Genomic DNA, 17,881 nt, shown 5'->3' with positions numbered 1-17,881 from the left:
ATGATTGATAAATATTTAAAAGGGTTGTACGTGGGACGAAGTGCCTAAGACGGGCAACAACACCAACAGTTCTGCTTATTTTTAATGCAACATTATTTATTTGAAATTTCCAGCTTAAGTTGCTGTCCAATAGGACGCCAAGATATTTAACATGGTCTTCGCACTGAAGCGTGGTAGGAATTTGAGTACAGTTATCGATCATTTCAATGTTAATCGAGTAGTTCAACTTACGTTGATATGGGCGAAAGATAACATAGTTTGACTTTTTAGCATTGAGCGTTAACTTATTTGCATTAAGCGCAGTCAGAGACTTTGAGCAGTTCGCTATTGACGGTTTTTTCAAGAGATTTCAAATTAGAGTCAGCATACAACAAGCTCGTGTCATCAGCAAAGAGATAGAATGACAATTTCGCCGAAGAGTTGTGAATATCGTTAATATAGATTAAGAATAACAGAGGACCAAGCACAGACCCCTGTGGGACACCACATGAGATCACACATTCGGTAGATAAGTTAAAACCCACTTCAGTTACTTGTGAACGACCGAGAAGGTACGAGGCAAACCAAGCATTGATAATTCCTCTGATGCCATAATGATTAAGTTTTTGAAGCAAGATTAAATGGTCGACGGTATCAAAGGCCTTTTTTAAGTCTAAAAAGATCCCGCAAGTGAAAAGTTTTTGGTCCATATTGTTTTGTATGACATTAACGATATCAATAATGGCATGTTGCGTGGAATGGTTTTCGCGGAAGCCATACTGTGACTTAAATAGAATATCGTTTTTACCAAGATAGGATTTGAGGCGGTGGTACATTAATTTTTCAAATATCCGATTGAAAATAGACAGTAATGATATCGGACGATAATTACCAGGCTCAGTCTCATCGTCATTTTTGTACACAGGAACAACTTTCGCTTTTTTCAGTTTGGATGGAAAGATGCCCTTTTGCACAGATATGTTTATGATGATGGAGAGAGGGCCCGAGATAACGCATCTTGCGTCAGTTAAAATACGAATCGGACAAGAGTAGAGACCATAGGTTTTATTTTTAGGGATCAAAAGTATCTCACGCTCAATTTCCTCTGGCGTAACTGGATCAAAGAAGAAAGAGCTTGGATTATAATTGGGAGACAAGTATTCGGTAAAAAAGCGAGATGAACGAGGTACGCGTGAAGCTAGGTTTTTACCGACCGATTGATTATGTGACTGATTATGTGACATCTGCACAACAATCTCACCCAAACATTGTTATTAGAATGGTGAAACGATTACTGCAAAGTAAAGGACATTGTGTGCAGCAGGAGAGAATCAGGCAGTCTCTTTTGAGGGCTGATCCCATTAGAGTAATGCAGCATTGGAGTGTTGCAGTCAGAAGAAGACAGCCCAATGTCCAAACTCCCCTCGTTCTTTGGCATATTGATGGCCACCAGAAATTAATAAGGTAAATAACTGAATTATCTTCTGGCATGACCAATGGATCATAGAAAAATCATCAAATTAATCAATACATTACGACTCCAGCCCGGATTATTTGTGACTTTCTGAAATGGGTGACATCGCTGGATTTTTTACCTCGAAGGCTCGGTTTATTCCTTTGGGCATTGCTTTCGGTGGCTGCCGAAAACGTGTCGAATGATTTCAGTCTTATTCGTTTCGAAAAAGGTGAGATATTTTGGAAGAAGACCAAAGGAACTGCGGAAGGTACTTCAAAAGACTTGGACAATAGTGTAATTAAGCTACCTTGCGCGAACAGACTTCCCTTACCAAAATTAAGTACACTTTTAGTATACTATTTCTGTAATCAAAGTGTACTGCAAATAAGTTACACAAAGTATACTTTCAGTAGACTTGAAGTATAGGTTACAGAGCTACTAAAAGTATACTTGTAGTATACTTGTTCCCACCTGAAATTGGAACACCCAAAAGTATACTTGAAGTATACTTGAAAGGTACTGAAAATTTTGCAGTGCACTTGAAGTATACTTCATGAGTAAAACCACTAGTGGCAAACTGACAAGTACAGTATACTTAAAGTATACTTTAAGTATACTTAGAGTGTATTCAAGATATTATAAATGAATGGCATACATACCTGCAGCCAGGTAAATTAATATGCACGAACAGGCATGCAACCACTAGTTCATACGGCATATATTCAGCTGTATTATATACTTGGCCGAGTCAGATAAGCATTCAAGCAAAAGTATGAAATTCATGTCTTTAATTTATTTGGTACAACTGACCATGACAAATAACCTAAAATTTGTACAATAAAAGACTGCTTCTAAATTGTCTTTTGATGCAAAAATATATATTTTACAATGAAATCCATCATTGGATTATTTTATAAATTTTAACAATAAATTCCATGCAAATTAGAACTGACTCTCACAATGTTGGGATACTTACAAAAACTATTCATCGTTTTAAAACGAAGAATATCTATAAAATGGACTTCATCATTCAATCATGTAAAACAGAAACAAATTTCATGAAAATCAGCAATGTCACTTACAATGTCTCTAGTTGGAATTAAAGCCAATAAAAAAATGGTTGTTGTAAAATGTAATAATCAAAAAATTGACTTTGTTATTTAATAATTAGAGAAGCAAGCAAGCCTTGTGCAAATCATAATAGAAAATAGTCTATCTACTGAGTATCCAATCATATCATTTTAATTAATCTTAATTCAATCGATTCAATTGTTTACTTTCCTGGCAGGTTGCCAACCACTTGCCCTTGTGGTTAGAGAACTAATTTATTTCTCAGGGCTTGCTTGATTGTAGAGGCCTTCCCCCCTTGCTTTACCACAAAATCTGCAAAGAAAAAGAAACACAGGAGCTTAACTTTTTAGACTTATGCATGACAACAAGGTTGTGTTACTTTGGAAAGACTCATACCACAATCAATAATCCGAGATCACTTAGATCAAAGGAACTTCTGAATACTTGCTTGGAGTTGTTTTCCTCACTTTTTTTATATGGATGGTCCCAAAGTTTTTTTTACAAGGCTGATCCCTGAGAAAGTCATGTTGATCAACATGTACAAGTGTACAGATTCCCAATAGTAATAAAATGACAAAAACACCAAATGCAATGTACTTACCCAAAATTGAGGAAACAATGTCAGCATTTAAGCCCTCTCTGGCATTCACTCCGGTCAGATTCTTTCCCACTAGCTCAGCCAGTGTCTAGTGGAAAATAATTGAAAACCACTAGCCAAAACTGAATTTTTACTAGTCTGTGGCTTGTTGGCTTCTGTTAGTGTCAAGCTTTGCTGTTACAACCCAGGTAAAAATATAAGGTGGGATCCCGCCAGTCCCACCTGGGATCCCAGGTGTGTCCCGGGTGGGATCCCGCCTTTTTCAGGTGGGATCCCGGGTGGGATTATGGAACATCCCGCATGGGATCCCACTTGGGATTGTGGAACATCCCGCATGGTATCCCACCTGGGATTATGGAACATCCCGCATGGTATCCCACCTGGGATTATGGAACATCCCGCATGGGATCCCACCTGGGATTATGGAACATCCCGCATGGGATCCCACCTGAGATTATGGAACATCCCGCATGGGATCCCACATGGGATCCCGCCTTAAATTCCTAATAGCATCCCACCTGGGAAAGCACATCCCGGGCAGGATTAAACCTAGAATCCCACCAATCCCTCTTGGGATCCTGCCTCAAATTTCAGATAGTTTCCCACCTGGGAAATCATATCCCAGGGGGATTGCATCTGGGATCCTGCCAATCCCAGTTTAGACCCTGCATAAAATTACAGATGGCTTCCCACTTTCAGAAAAATCCTTTGAGGGATCCTGTTTATCACTGGAGACCTCAGAATTATGAAATGTACCAGATAGGATATCTTATCAATTCCTTTTGTAACCTAATCCTTAAAATTAAGTGGATAAAATTTTCTAGGTGAGCTATAGACCCCATCAATCCACTGAGGGTCCAAAACCTTCCAACTAGCTATAGAACATACTGACACCTCCAATGGGATCCCATTGTCTTACCAAGCTGTTGTTCATAAATTATTCAAACAGTACATGAATACACAGACTATATGTGATAAAGATCTCATAATTTATTTGCAATGAACCAGCATGTGTTTGACTTGTTTCATTAACAAATTTCTTAACCGAATATTTTTGAAGAATAACAGCACAACTCAGCATATTATCTTTCCTTCATCATTTAAGCAGACCATCTACAGTGTAATAAGGCTCAACTTTTAAAAAAATTGGCTGTTGTGCATTAAAGAATAGAAGAAAGACAAAACCTCAATAATTCATGTTATCAAAATTTTGACAAAGGTACTGATTGAAAGTCTGCTCTCTCTTCAGTCGAATTTTTCCAAGCAAAGCAAGGTCAGAATGTTCCCAAATGTGACTAAAGTAATCTTGAAACCTTACTCATAGATTTATTTCATTGTAAAGTGTAAGCTTAGGAAACTGCAGCATGCAAGTGACCAATTCGATTCTCAGAATTATTTGAGTTTCAGTTGCGCTGAGCGTTAGGTGAGCTTAATTCAAGCCGTTACTTCTATTCTTTGATAAGATTTTGATCACGTAACGAATATGGCAATTTGTACTCACCACAAACTTCTAAAAATCCTAGCTTTAAACGGCCACTAGATCGTTGTTTGAACCAGTCGATATGTCAACTGTTAATTGCCCCTTCTTTTAATTCCACGGCGCCAACGACTTTCTTTCCATTTAAAACACTCACGCTGTTCTCGTTTTCCCATTGAACCACAATAAAACACATCTTAAGAAATGTTATATTAAGCAAAACAGTTGAGAAAAGAAACAACTTGAAGCAAGAGCGATTAACCGATGAAAAGTACATTCAAAGATGAGCGCCAAATGGAGTTTTCTTTGTTTCTGATCACGGGCATGATCACGTGGACCTTTTAGCAAAGAGAATCCGCTGGCTTGACCCATTGCAGTCTCAAGAGAAGCGCGCAACATTATTCTCTCTCTTCTGACCGGTTCTCCTCTCTTGGATGGTGGTACCTTGGATTCATGTTTTGATGATGACATAAATAATGATATGAATTCACTCTATGTAGAAATAATCGACAAGAATCGAACAAGAGTGCACGATTTGTGGCCGAAAGTTTTCGAGGAAAGAAAGACTCGAAACCCACTTGAGTTATGTTCACGGCGAAGGTGAGAAACAACACAAGCCAATCACATTAGGAAGTATAAGAGATGCCTAGATGATCCCAGTGTACCAGTACCCAAATCAACAATGCTTGACCACAACAAGCGTTCAGCAACACGTTCCAACACAGCTAGCCATCTCGATTCCTCAGTCGGTCTTTCCACTGAACTAGCAGTGGTGCCAACAGAGTCAAGTGCGTCTCATAACATAGAAAACATTTGCACGAGAGACAGAAGCAACTATACATGCGATTACAGAGGTGCATTGGAATTCTCGTCTGCAAATGGTTATGCACAGTCCGAAGCGTTCCCGAGCTTGTAAAAGGGGTGGAGAGAACGAAGATACAAGGTTGTCATTTTATACTACAAGTGAAATTTTATACCAGACCTACAAGGTATAGAAAAATTTTGTTGATCGCTGACTCAGAGAAGAACAACAAGTAAACTTTAGAGCTGTTATTATTGAACTGTGACTGGTACTTTTCATTTGTATGTAAGGAAGGAATTGTATTTTGCACCAAAAATATAAAGAAGTAATATTTTTTAGGAGGTCCAGTGATTGGGACATTTAAGAAATTAAGTTATGAAAAGAAACTCGGTTTGTACTTCTCACTACCAACAAGTCATGTTTGAAAAATATTTTCAGATCAGAGTTTCGAATAAAGCAAATTGAAGAAGTCATTTAAAAGGTGTGTTTTCTCGAAGGGAACAGTGACCACCTCTGTCTTGTCCGCATGCCAAATATTTGCGGAGTGTGTGGATGATCCATAAGTATTGGAACTCTCACAAAAACGTTTTGTAAGAATAAAATCAGCAAAACAATATTTTCGTAGGTGAGATAAAGAATCCCAGGTGGGATATGTAAATCCCGACCAGGATCCCGGGTAGAATGCATAAGTCCCACCTAAGATCCCGGGTGGGATGCAGCAATCCCGCATTAAATGCGGGATCCCAGGTGGGATCAAATTTTCATCCCAGGTGGGAAAGGTGGGATCCCACCACCTAAGGCGGGATCCCGCCATTCCCACCTGAGATCCTGGGTGGGATTGCCGGGATCCCGCCTACATCCCGCCTGCTATTTTACCTGGGAATGACTTAAAAGAATATGTATGTTAATGCGCCATGCAGACCTGTGTGTGTGGATTGTATTTTCAAAGTTGAAAGCTAATATACAGTGTAATATAATTCTTCTGAGAAGATAACTTTGCTGTGCAGGCTTTTTCTGGTTTGTAGTACAGTATACCTGTAAACCAGCCAATCTGATTGTGTAAATGTATATGATCTTATCGACTGAAGCCTAATTAGTACCTTTTTAGTATAGTTATTTCCTACTACTCTCATTTGTGTGAGACATTAAAGTAATTATGATCTTTATCAACTGAAGCATCAGTACTTTTTCAGTAGAGTTATTTCCCACTTAATCAGACCTGAACTTGATTTACATTTGTGTCAAACATTTAAAGTATACTTGTACCCTACATCAACAACAAAGAAAATGATTTTCACTTGAGCAGTATACTTAAAGTGTACTTGTACCCTACATCAACAACAAAGAAAATGATTTTCACTCGAGCAGTATACTTGAAGTATACTTGTACCCTACATCAACAACAAAGAAAACGATTTTCACTTGAGCAGTATACTTAAAGTGTACTTCAAAAATGGTACTGCAAATGTACTTAAGTAAGTGCAGTACTATTGAAGTATTATTGAAGTATGATTGCAGTATAACCACTATTGACGCAGTATACTTGTAGTATACTTAAAGTATACGTCAAGGCTATCTTTTTTGGTAAGGGTTGTGATCTTGTATCCTTTTGTTTACATTGTCTTGAGATGAATGAACTCGAAATCGATAAACTGCAATCATTTGAATGGATTTAGGATTAATATTAATGGTTAATATGTTTTTAGGATTAAAGAGCGTCGCAAAAGAATTAAAAATGGATCTTGGACGAGTTGTTGTAATCACTGCGAAGAGCAAAAGCGAAAATAGTTTATCATTTCGAGCGCCGATCGTTTTGTTTTGATCCGAATGAGTGCACTTGAATTAAACTACTTCTTTATTATGTAAATATTTCGTGTCATAAATAGTGCTCGTGTTCGCGCGCTGGCTGTTCATTCTTTCACAACTTTCGTCTTGTTCGAATGAACTTGTTGTGATCTGACCGTGTTGTTTATTGTCGCGATGGAGTTTAGTGTTGGCGATTCTGTCGAAGCTGTCGATCAGTTAGGAATTTGGACAAAAGCGAAAGTTGTCAGCAAATCGGACAACGCAATTGTTGTAAATTTTCCTCCGTTCATCTGTTAACAAAAGATAAATATCTCACCTACATCAAAGAAGTTGCGCTCTTCACGATCTTCGGAAGCATGCCGGCATGTCGGCAAACTCATCGGAATGAATAAGTAATGAGAAAGAACAATAGCCTGAATATATGAATACTTAACAACCTCAATTTTTGAGGTTCACATTTAATCCGCTTTGGAGTTGTAATGAATAATTTTAAGAATTGAATATAATTAAGTGATTGATATTGATTTTTATTAGTATTTTGAATGAAAATTGATACTTGCAAAACAAGCATCCTTGATTATCAGAATTCTTGAGTGGCAATTTTTTTGCATTTGAGCAAGCTTGAGGTGACATGGTGGACTAAAGTCCTGTAATAATTTTATTTTTTAAACTCTCCACAACCTTACATTTTCTAAATGTTAACAAGTGGTGAATAGTTTTGCATGATTGTGGAATTGGTAGATATTCCAGAATTCCTGTTTATCTATGTGCATCAGATAACAACAAGGCAGAAACTGTTCTTGGTTTGTTCGTTGATGCAGTTGGTGAATATGGGTTACCATCATGTGTACGATCAGATAAGGGTGGAGAGAATGTAGACATTTCACGGTAAATGCTGACACATCCACAAAGAGGTCCTGGAAGAGGGAGTATGATAAAAGGCAATAAAGAAGGATTCTCAAATTGATTAAGGGATTTCACACCTTTTGTGTATATTATGAATATGTTTTAATAATGTTTATATTTTAATAGGGAAAAGCACACATAGTCAATGTATCGAGGGGATGTGTTTGCTGGCTGCATAAGTTTGTTCTACAATTTGTTTTATGAGTTAGTTAATGATGACATTCATCTGTGGTGCTTGCATTACACATTCTTACCAGTTATTATTTTTCAGACAAACTGGAAGAATGCATGGGTTCATCATCATTTAAGATGTGAGAGAAATTCCACTCTCATGCAGTTGTGGATCAGGGGACTCAATAGCATTTGGGGAAGCGACTCAACTACTGATAGAGAGGTCTTTCAGGTGAATGTACGTACATGTAGATGTATTTGGTGTAATTTTACCACTTCAAGCAATTATTGTGAAATAGATCTGAAAAACTAAGTTGGAGTGGACTAATGAACATACTGTACTGCACTGTAATGTACTTAAATGTAGTTATCCCACATTAAAAAAGTCTACATAATACTCATGGGTAGACATATCCTTTCTTCTATAAAAATTAAGCATACATATTAGCCGTTGATATATGATGTACTTTTATCTGCAAAATGATTTTTCTGGTTATGGCATTGATTGGGGTGGATCAGTACCATCACCAACCAATGAAGATGTTGACTTACCTGAAACCTGATCTCCCATTGATCCAGAAAGAATGCAATCTTTATCAAGATTTTATCTGCCACAAGGTGCATCAATCAATCATGTCATCAACTTATTTATATGTATTGTTAAACACATTAATGAGCTGTCGACTCTTCAGCTTCCCATGTAGAAACACAGAATATTGATAATATAAAATTCTTATTATAGTAACAACAAGTACAACATCTGTCATAGTTCATGGACAACCTTTGTTATTTATGGTTTATGCAAGTATTTGTAAGCATTTAATTAATCTTTTTTTTCTTTTTTAAACCTTTGCTTTTATTACAAAACACAATTCTACAAAACATTACTTACAATGCAAGACTCATTAAGCTACTCTACTTACAGAACAATGCTTAATGCTACCAATACAGTACTGAATATGGTTACTTGCAAAAAATATAATTACTTGCAATACAGGCTACTTCCTCTACTAATAATACTTATATATACAGCTACTTACAATACATTATATGGTATATTGACTTTGAGGAGGCAGGAGTACTTCTCAATAACACATACAATTAAGACAAAGTTTCTAGATTGTATATAATGAGTAGCCTACTGATAAAATCCTGAAAGGAGATGGCCAGGCTATTTAACTTGGCTGAATAAATATAATGGCGCATAAACAAGGCAGTGTAGTTGAATATCTGTATTATTGTTGTGTTGTGGGAGCTTGCAGTAATACCGAACAAGGTCTCCTCTGTGGTAGGAGAGATTTGGCAGGCATTCACTTGGTTGAAAAAGTTCAAGACCTTTTGGGTAAACAATCTGGTAAACATACATTCAATAAAAAAGTGCTCAATTCTCACAAAATACCATAGTAGAATTTATTTATTAATTAACTGAATGGAAGCCTTGTGGTAGCTTGTAAAAGGTAGTCAGTTAGAGGCAAATAAAAAGTTAATTATTGCAAATGCTCACTTTGGGAATCACAATTTTCTTTAATTTTTCCAACTGCCTAATATTGGCGTGCACACGTTGGGAGTTGACTGGTAACACAACAAATGACTGTTTCATTATATGAACTGCAACAAAAGTTAGTAATAATCAACTAAATATTTCTAAAACATCATCAATATTATATTTAGATTTAAGTGCTAAATGCTTTCTAACAATTTAAATAACCAAATTTAAGGCTCACTCAACAATCTGGCTAGCACTCATGACAGGACGGAAAATGCGTGCACTGTAAGTACCTCCCGTTGTCCCCATACAAAGCCTTAGAAAAGTTTTCTAAGGCTTTGTATGGGACAACGGGAGGTACTTACAGTGCACGCATTTTACGTCCTGTCATGGCTGATTATTGACTGTTAAGAAAAGTCAGAAAACAATGGGTTTAAAAACTTCCAACAAGTTCCAGGGGCACCCAACAGAGGTATTCTGCAGGTTTCTTGCCTGGTGGGAAAGTTGAAAGATGAGCTGATATATTTTCTGGGAAATTTCGAAAATATTTATCCTGAGAACAGTGCACTTACTGTTCAATAAGAACAATAATAATAATAATGATAATAATAATAATAATAATACTTCATGTATATAGCGCCATGTCCAGTGATATCCAATAGCACTTTACAAAAATTTTTAAAATGTTACAGATATCACAAGTGTTTATATATCTTCATTTTTTTGTCCTCGTCCACATGTAAGGTTCAGTTGGCGACATACTTTGGATAGTGTTTTTTCTATAACTCCCCAAATGAAGGGGTAAACTTGAACCTCTGGCCACACCCATCTTGTTTTTTTGTGTGCAAGTCTTTGGGTTTCTTTCCTGCTAGCTGGGGAATTTTTCAAGACCTAGCTGGGAAACAGAACTTCACTCATGTTTATTCTGGGAATGCAGAACATATCATTTTACCAGAAACTGAAATGAATGGTTGGAAGTATTTATTCTTTGTTTTCTTTGTAGCCAATATTTTTCCTGCCAGCTGGATGCCGCTGAAGTTTTATTACATTATTGATTTATATGTTTTTGTTATGACAGCCTCAGATCTTTCATACTGACATTCTGTAACAGCTAGTGCAATGCTTATTATTAAAAAAAACACTGAGTGTTTCACTTCTCTTAACATTGCCATGGCAACAAAGAATTGTCTGTCAATAACATTCATAAAATGCTACACCGATTTGTACTTTAGTTAGTGGTCAAAATCATTCATGTAGCTGAGTCAAAATGTCATATATGGAAAAGCTCCACTTTATGTGAAGCTAAACCCTAGGGCACCATACTTGAGAGCCATGTCACAGTATTTCGTAAATTCTTTAAAACAATGATAGTTTGTTGGAATAGTATGACTCAGGAAACATGTTTCTGCTATTGGAAAGTCGGTGTTTGCGTCAAATTTGACTAACAGGACGTCTCTTGCGGGCAGGATGTTAGTTCCTGTCCAGAAACTTCACAGGTCGATGAGTCCTGCTCCATCTGAAAAGAAAAATGAGTAAAATACTACTCATTTTTCTTTGACCAGAAAGGCAATCTAGTGCTTAACTTTCCAAGACAATGGGATAAGGAGGGTTGTTTCTAGGTCGTTATTACATTTTTTTAAAAAATTGTTATTGTTTTCATACAAATGGTGAGTTCTCATACTGAGGAGATGATAGTTGTCAAGATGGTTTACGTAATTTTTTACACCTTCATCATTGACATCAACGAACCTTCTTTTCTTGATTCTATTAGGGTGATGTAATCTGTGAAGAAGTCTGCTGCCCTCGAATTGTTATAGGTAGCATCTTTTTCCTCGAAAGTAATCTTCCCTTTGAACTCATCTCCTCATATCATTCAATCTTTTTCTTCTGGAAAAATGACATCCAGAAGACAGGGCCGGCCACTTAACCAGGGCAGTGTGTAGACCAACCTCCTCCATTCCTAATAAGTCAAAACACAAGGCTTCGTTGAGATGTCTAGTTGTCCATAGTTGGTAATGATCAGTTTTTCAAGGTAATGTTATTCTCCTAACTTTGGCAATATCATCTAGCTCAAGCCTACGCTTAAGGGTGATGTTGTAGAGCATGAGTCCTTAGGTTATTTGTCCCGGTTCTTCAGTCAGCCTATCGATATCAAGGTCAGCTTCACTTAAGTAAGGTTCAATTTTTTGCCTTAGCTCCATTGTTGGATGGCCATCTTTCCACAAAGCATCAACTTGAAAGTTAAAAAGAGACCTGTTTTTGTAGGTGGTTAGGGACAGGGTAACTCTCCATCTGTGAAAATACAACTAAATTTAAACTAAAGTGAGAAACACAATAGAGACGGTTAACTTAGGCCACTTTTAGGGGGGTGACCCTTCTAGGAGGGTCACCCTCTATTGATTTAAACAGGGCTTTAATCTCTAAATGAAAGACAATGCCACACCTATAATTTCTCTTTAGTTATTGATCATCATTTATCTCATTTTTAAAAACAAATTTTGGAATCTTCTTGACAATGAAGCCTCTTATGTTTTGTGTCAAACTGATCAACAAAGCGGGAAACTTCATGCAGATATGGATTAAACACTTCAACGGGGTTAGGACTATCAAGAAGTGTTTCTTTCCAGTTGTGTCAGCTTCAGTCCTACCTCAGCCAGTTCGCTTCTTCAAAGCCTCATAAATCTTTCCGCAGCCACTATCATCGCTAAAGGAGAGGCATGAACAACGAACACAGCGTAATCTACTGTCTTTAAGTTTGGAACCGTTAGGAAAACGATTTCCTCGATTTGTTCTCGCCTAAACTCGTGTCTCTTGAGTTGTTAAATCTTGAAGGGAACCTTCCCTTTAACGGCTTTGAGCAAAGCTTCCACCTCACTTAACTTACACAAGTTATCGCAGTTTAAGAGGTGAAAGCTTCTTGGCGTATTACTCGCCATGTTTGTTGCTTTTGGTTGTAAGCGGATGTCCTTGTTTCCGAGAAAAAAACAAACTGTTACGCCACAAGGTGATTGGCGACGCGAAATGAACTGAAGTCTATTTTGTGAATACTGCCCACTTGCGCGCGTAATAAATTCCATTAATGAAATTTATGACAAATATATGCGGCGAAATGAAGCAATCTGCTTACTTTTGGTTTTTTTTCGTCATATCTCATTAAATAATTTTTATTACACTTTTTGTCATCTAATAGAGGTTTATGATATTCTGATGACTAGACAAATTGGGGCCATCAGTCTCTCAGTCATGGCAAAGCAACATCTCATTTTTGTCAAGTTTTTTGGTTGAACTGCTGACTATACCTTGGGGAAATAAAACTTTTATTTACATAACAACTCCAGGGATCGATATCATCCGCACTTCCTAACCTGTGGTTATTACTAGTCAAATAATATTTAAAAATAGGAGTGCTTTGTAGCACAAGTACAAGTCGAACATAGCCCAGGCTAAGACCAACGCATTCTTGGAGGATGTACATGCTAACGTTACAGTTAATGTTGATGATTGAAATAGGAAAAGAGCTACCTCTAGAATTTCCTTTGGAATTCACATAGCGATGCACAGATTTGTATAGGTGACAGTCGGAAACATCGCTGGCCTATCCTCAGAACAAAGGGGGTACAATTAACGAAGGGAAGTTGTGTTCACCTCAGTTTTGTTTTATGAGAACTCCTGTTTCTACTAATTTCTAATCTCCCTACGAAATTGAACACCATGCCTTCTTTGGTGTGACAACGACATTGTGAATTTCTCCTTTTTTGTTACCAAACACCTTCAATTTGGCAAATGGTGTTGACTTCCATTTTTGTTCCAAATCTTTTGCATCTTCTTCAGATGGTTGCCAGCTTTCTACCCGAGTCACCACGTCCTTGCTCTCAAACGAAATTTTTCCATAACGCATGCGTGTTTCGAGCAGTAAAAATCCAGATTGTTCGTGATCGGTGCTGAAGTGTGAATCGGAAACTGGAAAAATAGTAACATGAAAGTGCATTTAGTGGCTAGTGACATGTAATGTTTCGGTATCTTGCAAATATGTTTACACAGTGGGTATGTTATCAATGGTCACCCAATGGCCCAAAATGACTTAACTATCCAGGTGATGACGGGAGAGAACACTTGCTAAGGAAGATGTATTTTGGGGATGGTGCCATTGGTCCTACCTATTTTCAGTATGCTTACAAATGTTTTAATAGTTTCCAAAACTTGTGGTTGTCATTGGATGATTGAATCCTGCATGGTGTTCACCACAGTCATCATCCTCCAGTTACCTTTTGATTTGTTATGTGTTAAGGGACCTTTTAATGGCATCTTATGCACGTAAGTGGGTTATATGAAATGCACAACAAAGCTGTAATCGTAGTTGCTCGAGACCCAAATTGAGAAGGACCGACGCAAGGCTTTTGAGAAAGGACACAGCTCAGCCAAACTTAACCCTTTAACTCCCGAGAACTGAATGTTAATTCTCCCCTCTGGTTGCTGGACATTTCCTCGTATATAACTTACGAGAATTTCGTGTTAGATCGAGATAACAACTTCTATCTGATACATTTGAGTATTCTCATTACCTGTTTGCTAGATAGTGCATGGATATTGTAGGGAGAAGTTACTGGTCGGTCACTTCTGGGGGTTAAAAGGTTAAACGCGTAAGGGACATCTGGCTTCTGTTTCCTGGGGTCAATACCCATGTCATAGTATTACTACCGTTTTTTATACCTGGAAGAACACATGGTTCATTCTCTTCTTCAATTTTCTCCTCTGTCTGTTGTTCATCAAGAGAGTTTTCGGTATCAGAAGGTACTTGTTGAGAGATCTCAGGCGACTGAGTGGTTTATACAGAAAAGGAAAAAATAAAACGAACATTTACTCAGGGTCTGAATCAATATTTGTGGCTCTGTCTTAAACTTTATCGTAAAATGAAGCTTATTTGTGTATGCAAGGATTTACATTGGTTTGATTTGAGGACTTATAAATCCTTTAAACCTTAGAGAGACTAGCATCCTATTTCTCCGTACAATATCACCCCATGAATCAAACAGTAAGGTCATGAGAATAAAGGAAATGATCCCTGGGAAATAACTTTTTGATTGGAAAACAAATTCTCCTTGTCAACACCTTAGGAAATGTATAAAGAACAGTGTGAAGAATTTGCATACTGATGTTATGGTGTAAAGGGTTAACTAGCTTATCAAACAGTACAATCATGCATGTCCAGATAAAAAAAACAAAAAAAACATCAACAGTAGCTATAACTGTCTAACCAATTTCACCTCGCCATGAATTCAAAGATTGCTAAAAATATTACTTTGAGTTACTAAATGGGGCTCGAAGTCCCCTCAAGAGAGTATAGCAACAACAAAAAAACGTTCCAATGAACAGTTTAGTGACATAAAAAATTGATTCAAGCAAGCTTGGTGCAACAGCAAAGGTCATCGACCATTTTAGCAAACAATGCAAACCATAGGCCTCGCTTGAGTTTTTCTCAAAGTTTATAATCATGACGCTGTCCATGACAGAAATATTGGATAAAGATGTCGTACTTCAGTTCCTGCTGTAAATATCCCTAAATAAAATCCTCCCTCCCCTTCAGCGTTATCTTTAAAGGGGAGGGGGTTGGATCCTACGTCTGATCAAATGAGGCACTGTAACATTTTTCCTCCTAAGGAACAGCCTTTTGGTCGCAAATAAATCGAGAAAGATGGTAAATTTACAGTTTGCTTATCAACTTAAGGACGGCGTTACGCTCTGTGACGGGTATAAAAGGAAACTAGCCTCAAACCGTCAGACTTCCCGCCCTGGTGCTCTACCACAAAGCTATAGGAAACTTGTTCGGTTAGCCCGAAAGCGGTGGAAAATCTTCAGATCTACCATGCGATGATCAGTGAAATCGCGGCTACATAGTCCCTTAGCTCACTGGACCGCATTAGACCTGGGAATACGTAAATCGATAATTGGACATGTCATAATCACCTGACTCTGTGTGGCTACTGGGGATGTTATCCAGGTTTCTTCAGGTCTGGGTTCAATTCTAACGGGCTCTGCCACCAATTGACTTGTAAACTTCTGTCCCTTTTTGGTGGAATCAAAGTAATGTATTAGTGCTTCTTCGTGAATAGCTCTGTGTTTCCTGTTCCACGAAAATATAAAGCTTTTTCTACCATCAATGAATTGTGGACGAAGTTGGCGGGATAATGCTGTGTTCCTGGCCCGACGAGAAAGCATAGAACGGTTTTCTTCGTCATCGTCGCTGTAATTGTCATCCCCTCCTATGACAATCAATACTTTTTCATCTTGAAATGAAAAAAAAGAGGGATATAATAATGTATGATACATGATGCAATAAAGCTGTAGATGTATTGGGAGTTCCGTCACATTGTAGCCATAACTCCATATGCGAATATTTTAAAGTTCACACGGCAACCAGCTGGACAATCAGACATAGTTTGATGCTACACTGGTTTGCAAATTTAATGAATGTAACCGAAGAAGTTACAATTCATAGACCCAACGTTTCGACACTCCTGTCTAGTGCCTTCATAAATAAGCGTCAGGAAGCAGACCGCCATCGTCACGATTTAAAGGAGCGTGGGCGGAGTTAATGTGCCAAGCCTCCAAACAAAGGCGCTGGTGGTAACGCCGATTAGTGGTGATAATTTTAGAATTATCCCACCCAATTGTATGGTTGGTTAGGCAAGTATGCTCCGATAAAGCTGAATTTTCCATTTTGCAAAGAGAAACCGCTTTTTGGTGCTCTTTTAACCGTGTACCAAACTGGCGTTTGCTCCTTTAAATCGTGACGATGGCGGTCTGCTTCCTGACGCTTATTTACACCTCGTCAGAAAAAAGGCCGCTAATTAGTGATCATATAAAAGGACCTCTTTTTGCAGCGTTTAGATCACCCCTGATGAAGGCACTAGACAGGAGTGTCGAAACGTTGGGTCTATGAATTGTAACTTCTTCGGTTACATTCATTAAATCTGCAAACCAGTGTAGCATCAAACTATGTCCATATGCGAATTGGGTAAAGTGATATTATTTGAGATAAAATTAGAGTCTTTAGGAGCCCTATCTCTAAAAGAAGTCTCTTTTATCTTATATATTGCACCACTTTGGCGACAACCTTTCGCGCAGGTCGAGAAACTCACTCTTTCATTTTTCCCCATATATCGAGTCACTTTTCTATTTTTAAAATTTTAAGATAATCAGTACTGATTTTTATTCATTGGTTGTACAGAACATCTATGTTTTTGAGCGTAGTAAAATATTTCTGACTATCTTGGACAGGAAGAATTACCCGGCAAAGGTTCTTAGAAACAACACACGACGAATAACTTGACGAATTAGGAATCCCGCACTCCATGACTTTGTTCAAGGTAAATTTGCAACCTACCAGAGCCTGTTCGCTTCTTGAGAGCCTCATAAATCTTTCCATGACCACTGTCTTCGCTGAAAGAGAGGCAGCATTCACCGGCATGCACAACAAACACTGCATAATCCATCTTCAAGTTGGGGATAGTTTCGTTGACCATATCCGAGATTTGTCCGCCGCTGAAGTAGCCTTTTACGATCTTAAAAGAAGTTTTCACTACAAGCTTCTTTTCGACAGCTTTCAAAAGCTCTTCCACCTCGTTTAAATCACATAAATTGTCGCAGTTACAAAGATAAATGTATGTCTCCTTCGTGGGCGCCATATTTAGCGTTAATAGTTCGATTGTTTTCAGTTTTCAAGAAGAGCTGTTTCTTAGAAATAGCGTCTCTGTCACGCAACGAGACATTTGGTATGGAAAATAACGCAATTTCTCTTCTCTGCCAAAGAAATAAGGATGGAATTCATATTCTGTTCTCAGTTACTGACAATGATTCTGAAATGGTTTGGGGTAGAGAGTTCGACAAAACTGCAAAGGGAATGAAATATATGAAGCATTTTTCACGTCCTCAAGATAGAACATTTTCTTTAAGCTGTTCCTATTGTTTTGCTACTATTTTGTCTTAAGAGCCCTGCCGAACATTTTACTACCCTATTCCTTTAAACAACGGAAGTCAGAGCAGATTGCACAGCTGCATATTAGTACCAATCTTCAAGGAGCTAAACCAAGGTTTGTTGATCCTCAAAACGTTTATTACCTAAGTATTGT

At 37.8% G+C, this 17,881-nt stretch overlaps 2 protein-coding genes and 1 long non-coding RNA gene across 3 annotated transcripts; 1 reads left to right on the top strand and 2 right to left on the bottom strand.

Annotated features, from left to right (window-relative positions):
• Window positions 1-1,586: 1,586 nt before the first annotated feature.
• Window positions 1,587-10,905, top strand: LOC149044467 (uncharacterized). The gene is made up of 3 exons (XR_016187347.1): window positions 1,587-1,703; window positions 8,367-8,498; window positions 10,756-10,905. It is a non-coding gene; the product is annotated as an uncharacterized LOC149044467 (long non-coding RNA).
• On the bottom strand, window positions 10,717-17,580 carry LOC149044465 (uncharacterized). The gene is made up of 5 exons (XM_089208464.1): window positions 17,137-17,580; window positions 15,717-16,036; window positions 14,463-14,568; window positions 11,502-13,712; window positions 10,717-11,268 (listed from the first exon to the last, which is right to left on the bottom strand). Exons 1-4 carry the CDS (start codon window positions 17,435-17,437, stop codon window positions 13,447-13,449), a joined length of 993 nt encoding a protein of 330 aa, XP_089064590.1. The 5' UTR covers window positions 17,438-17,580; the 3' UTR covers window positions 10,717-11,268; window positions 11,502-13,446.
• On the bottom strand, window positions 11,045-12,688 carry LOC149044466 (uncharacterized). Its single transcript, XM_089210865.1, has 4 exons — window positions 12,628-12,688; window positions 11,804-11,862; window positions 11,702-11,712; window positions 11,045-11,240 (listed from the first exon to the last, which is right to left on the bottom strand). Exons 1-4 carry the CDS (start codon window positions 12,686-12,688, stop codon window positions 11,045-11,047), a joined length of 327 nt encoding a protein of 108 aa, XP_089066991.1.
• Window positions 17,581-17,881: the final 301 nt, after the last annotated feature.

The sequence above is a fragment of the Pocillopora damicornis genome, chromosome 6 (genome assembly GCF_964200805.1).
Source record: "Pocillopora damicornis chromosome 6, jaPocDami1.2, whole genome shotgun sequence".
Lineage (NCBI taxonomy): Eukaryota > Metazoa > Cnidaria > Anthozoa > Scleractinia > Pocilloporidae > Pocillopora > Pocillopora damicornis.
Note: the sequence above shows the minus strand (reverse complement) of the source record. Positions and strands in the feature narration are given on the sequence as shown.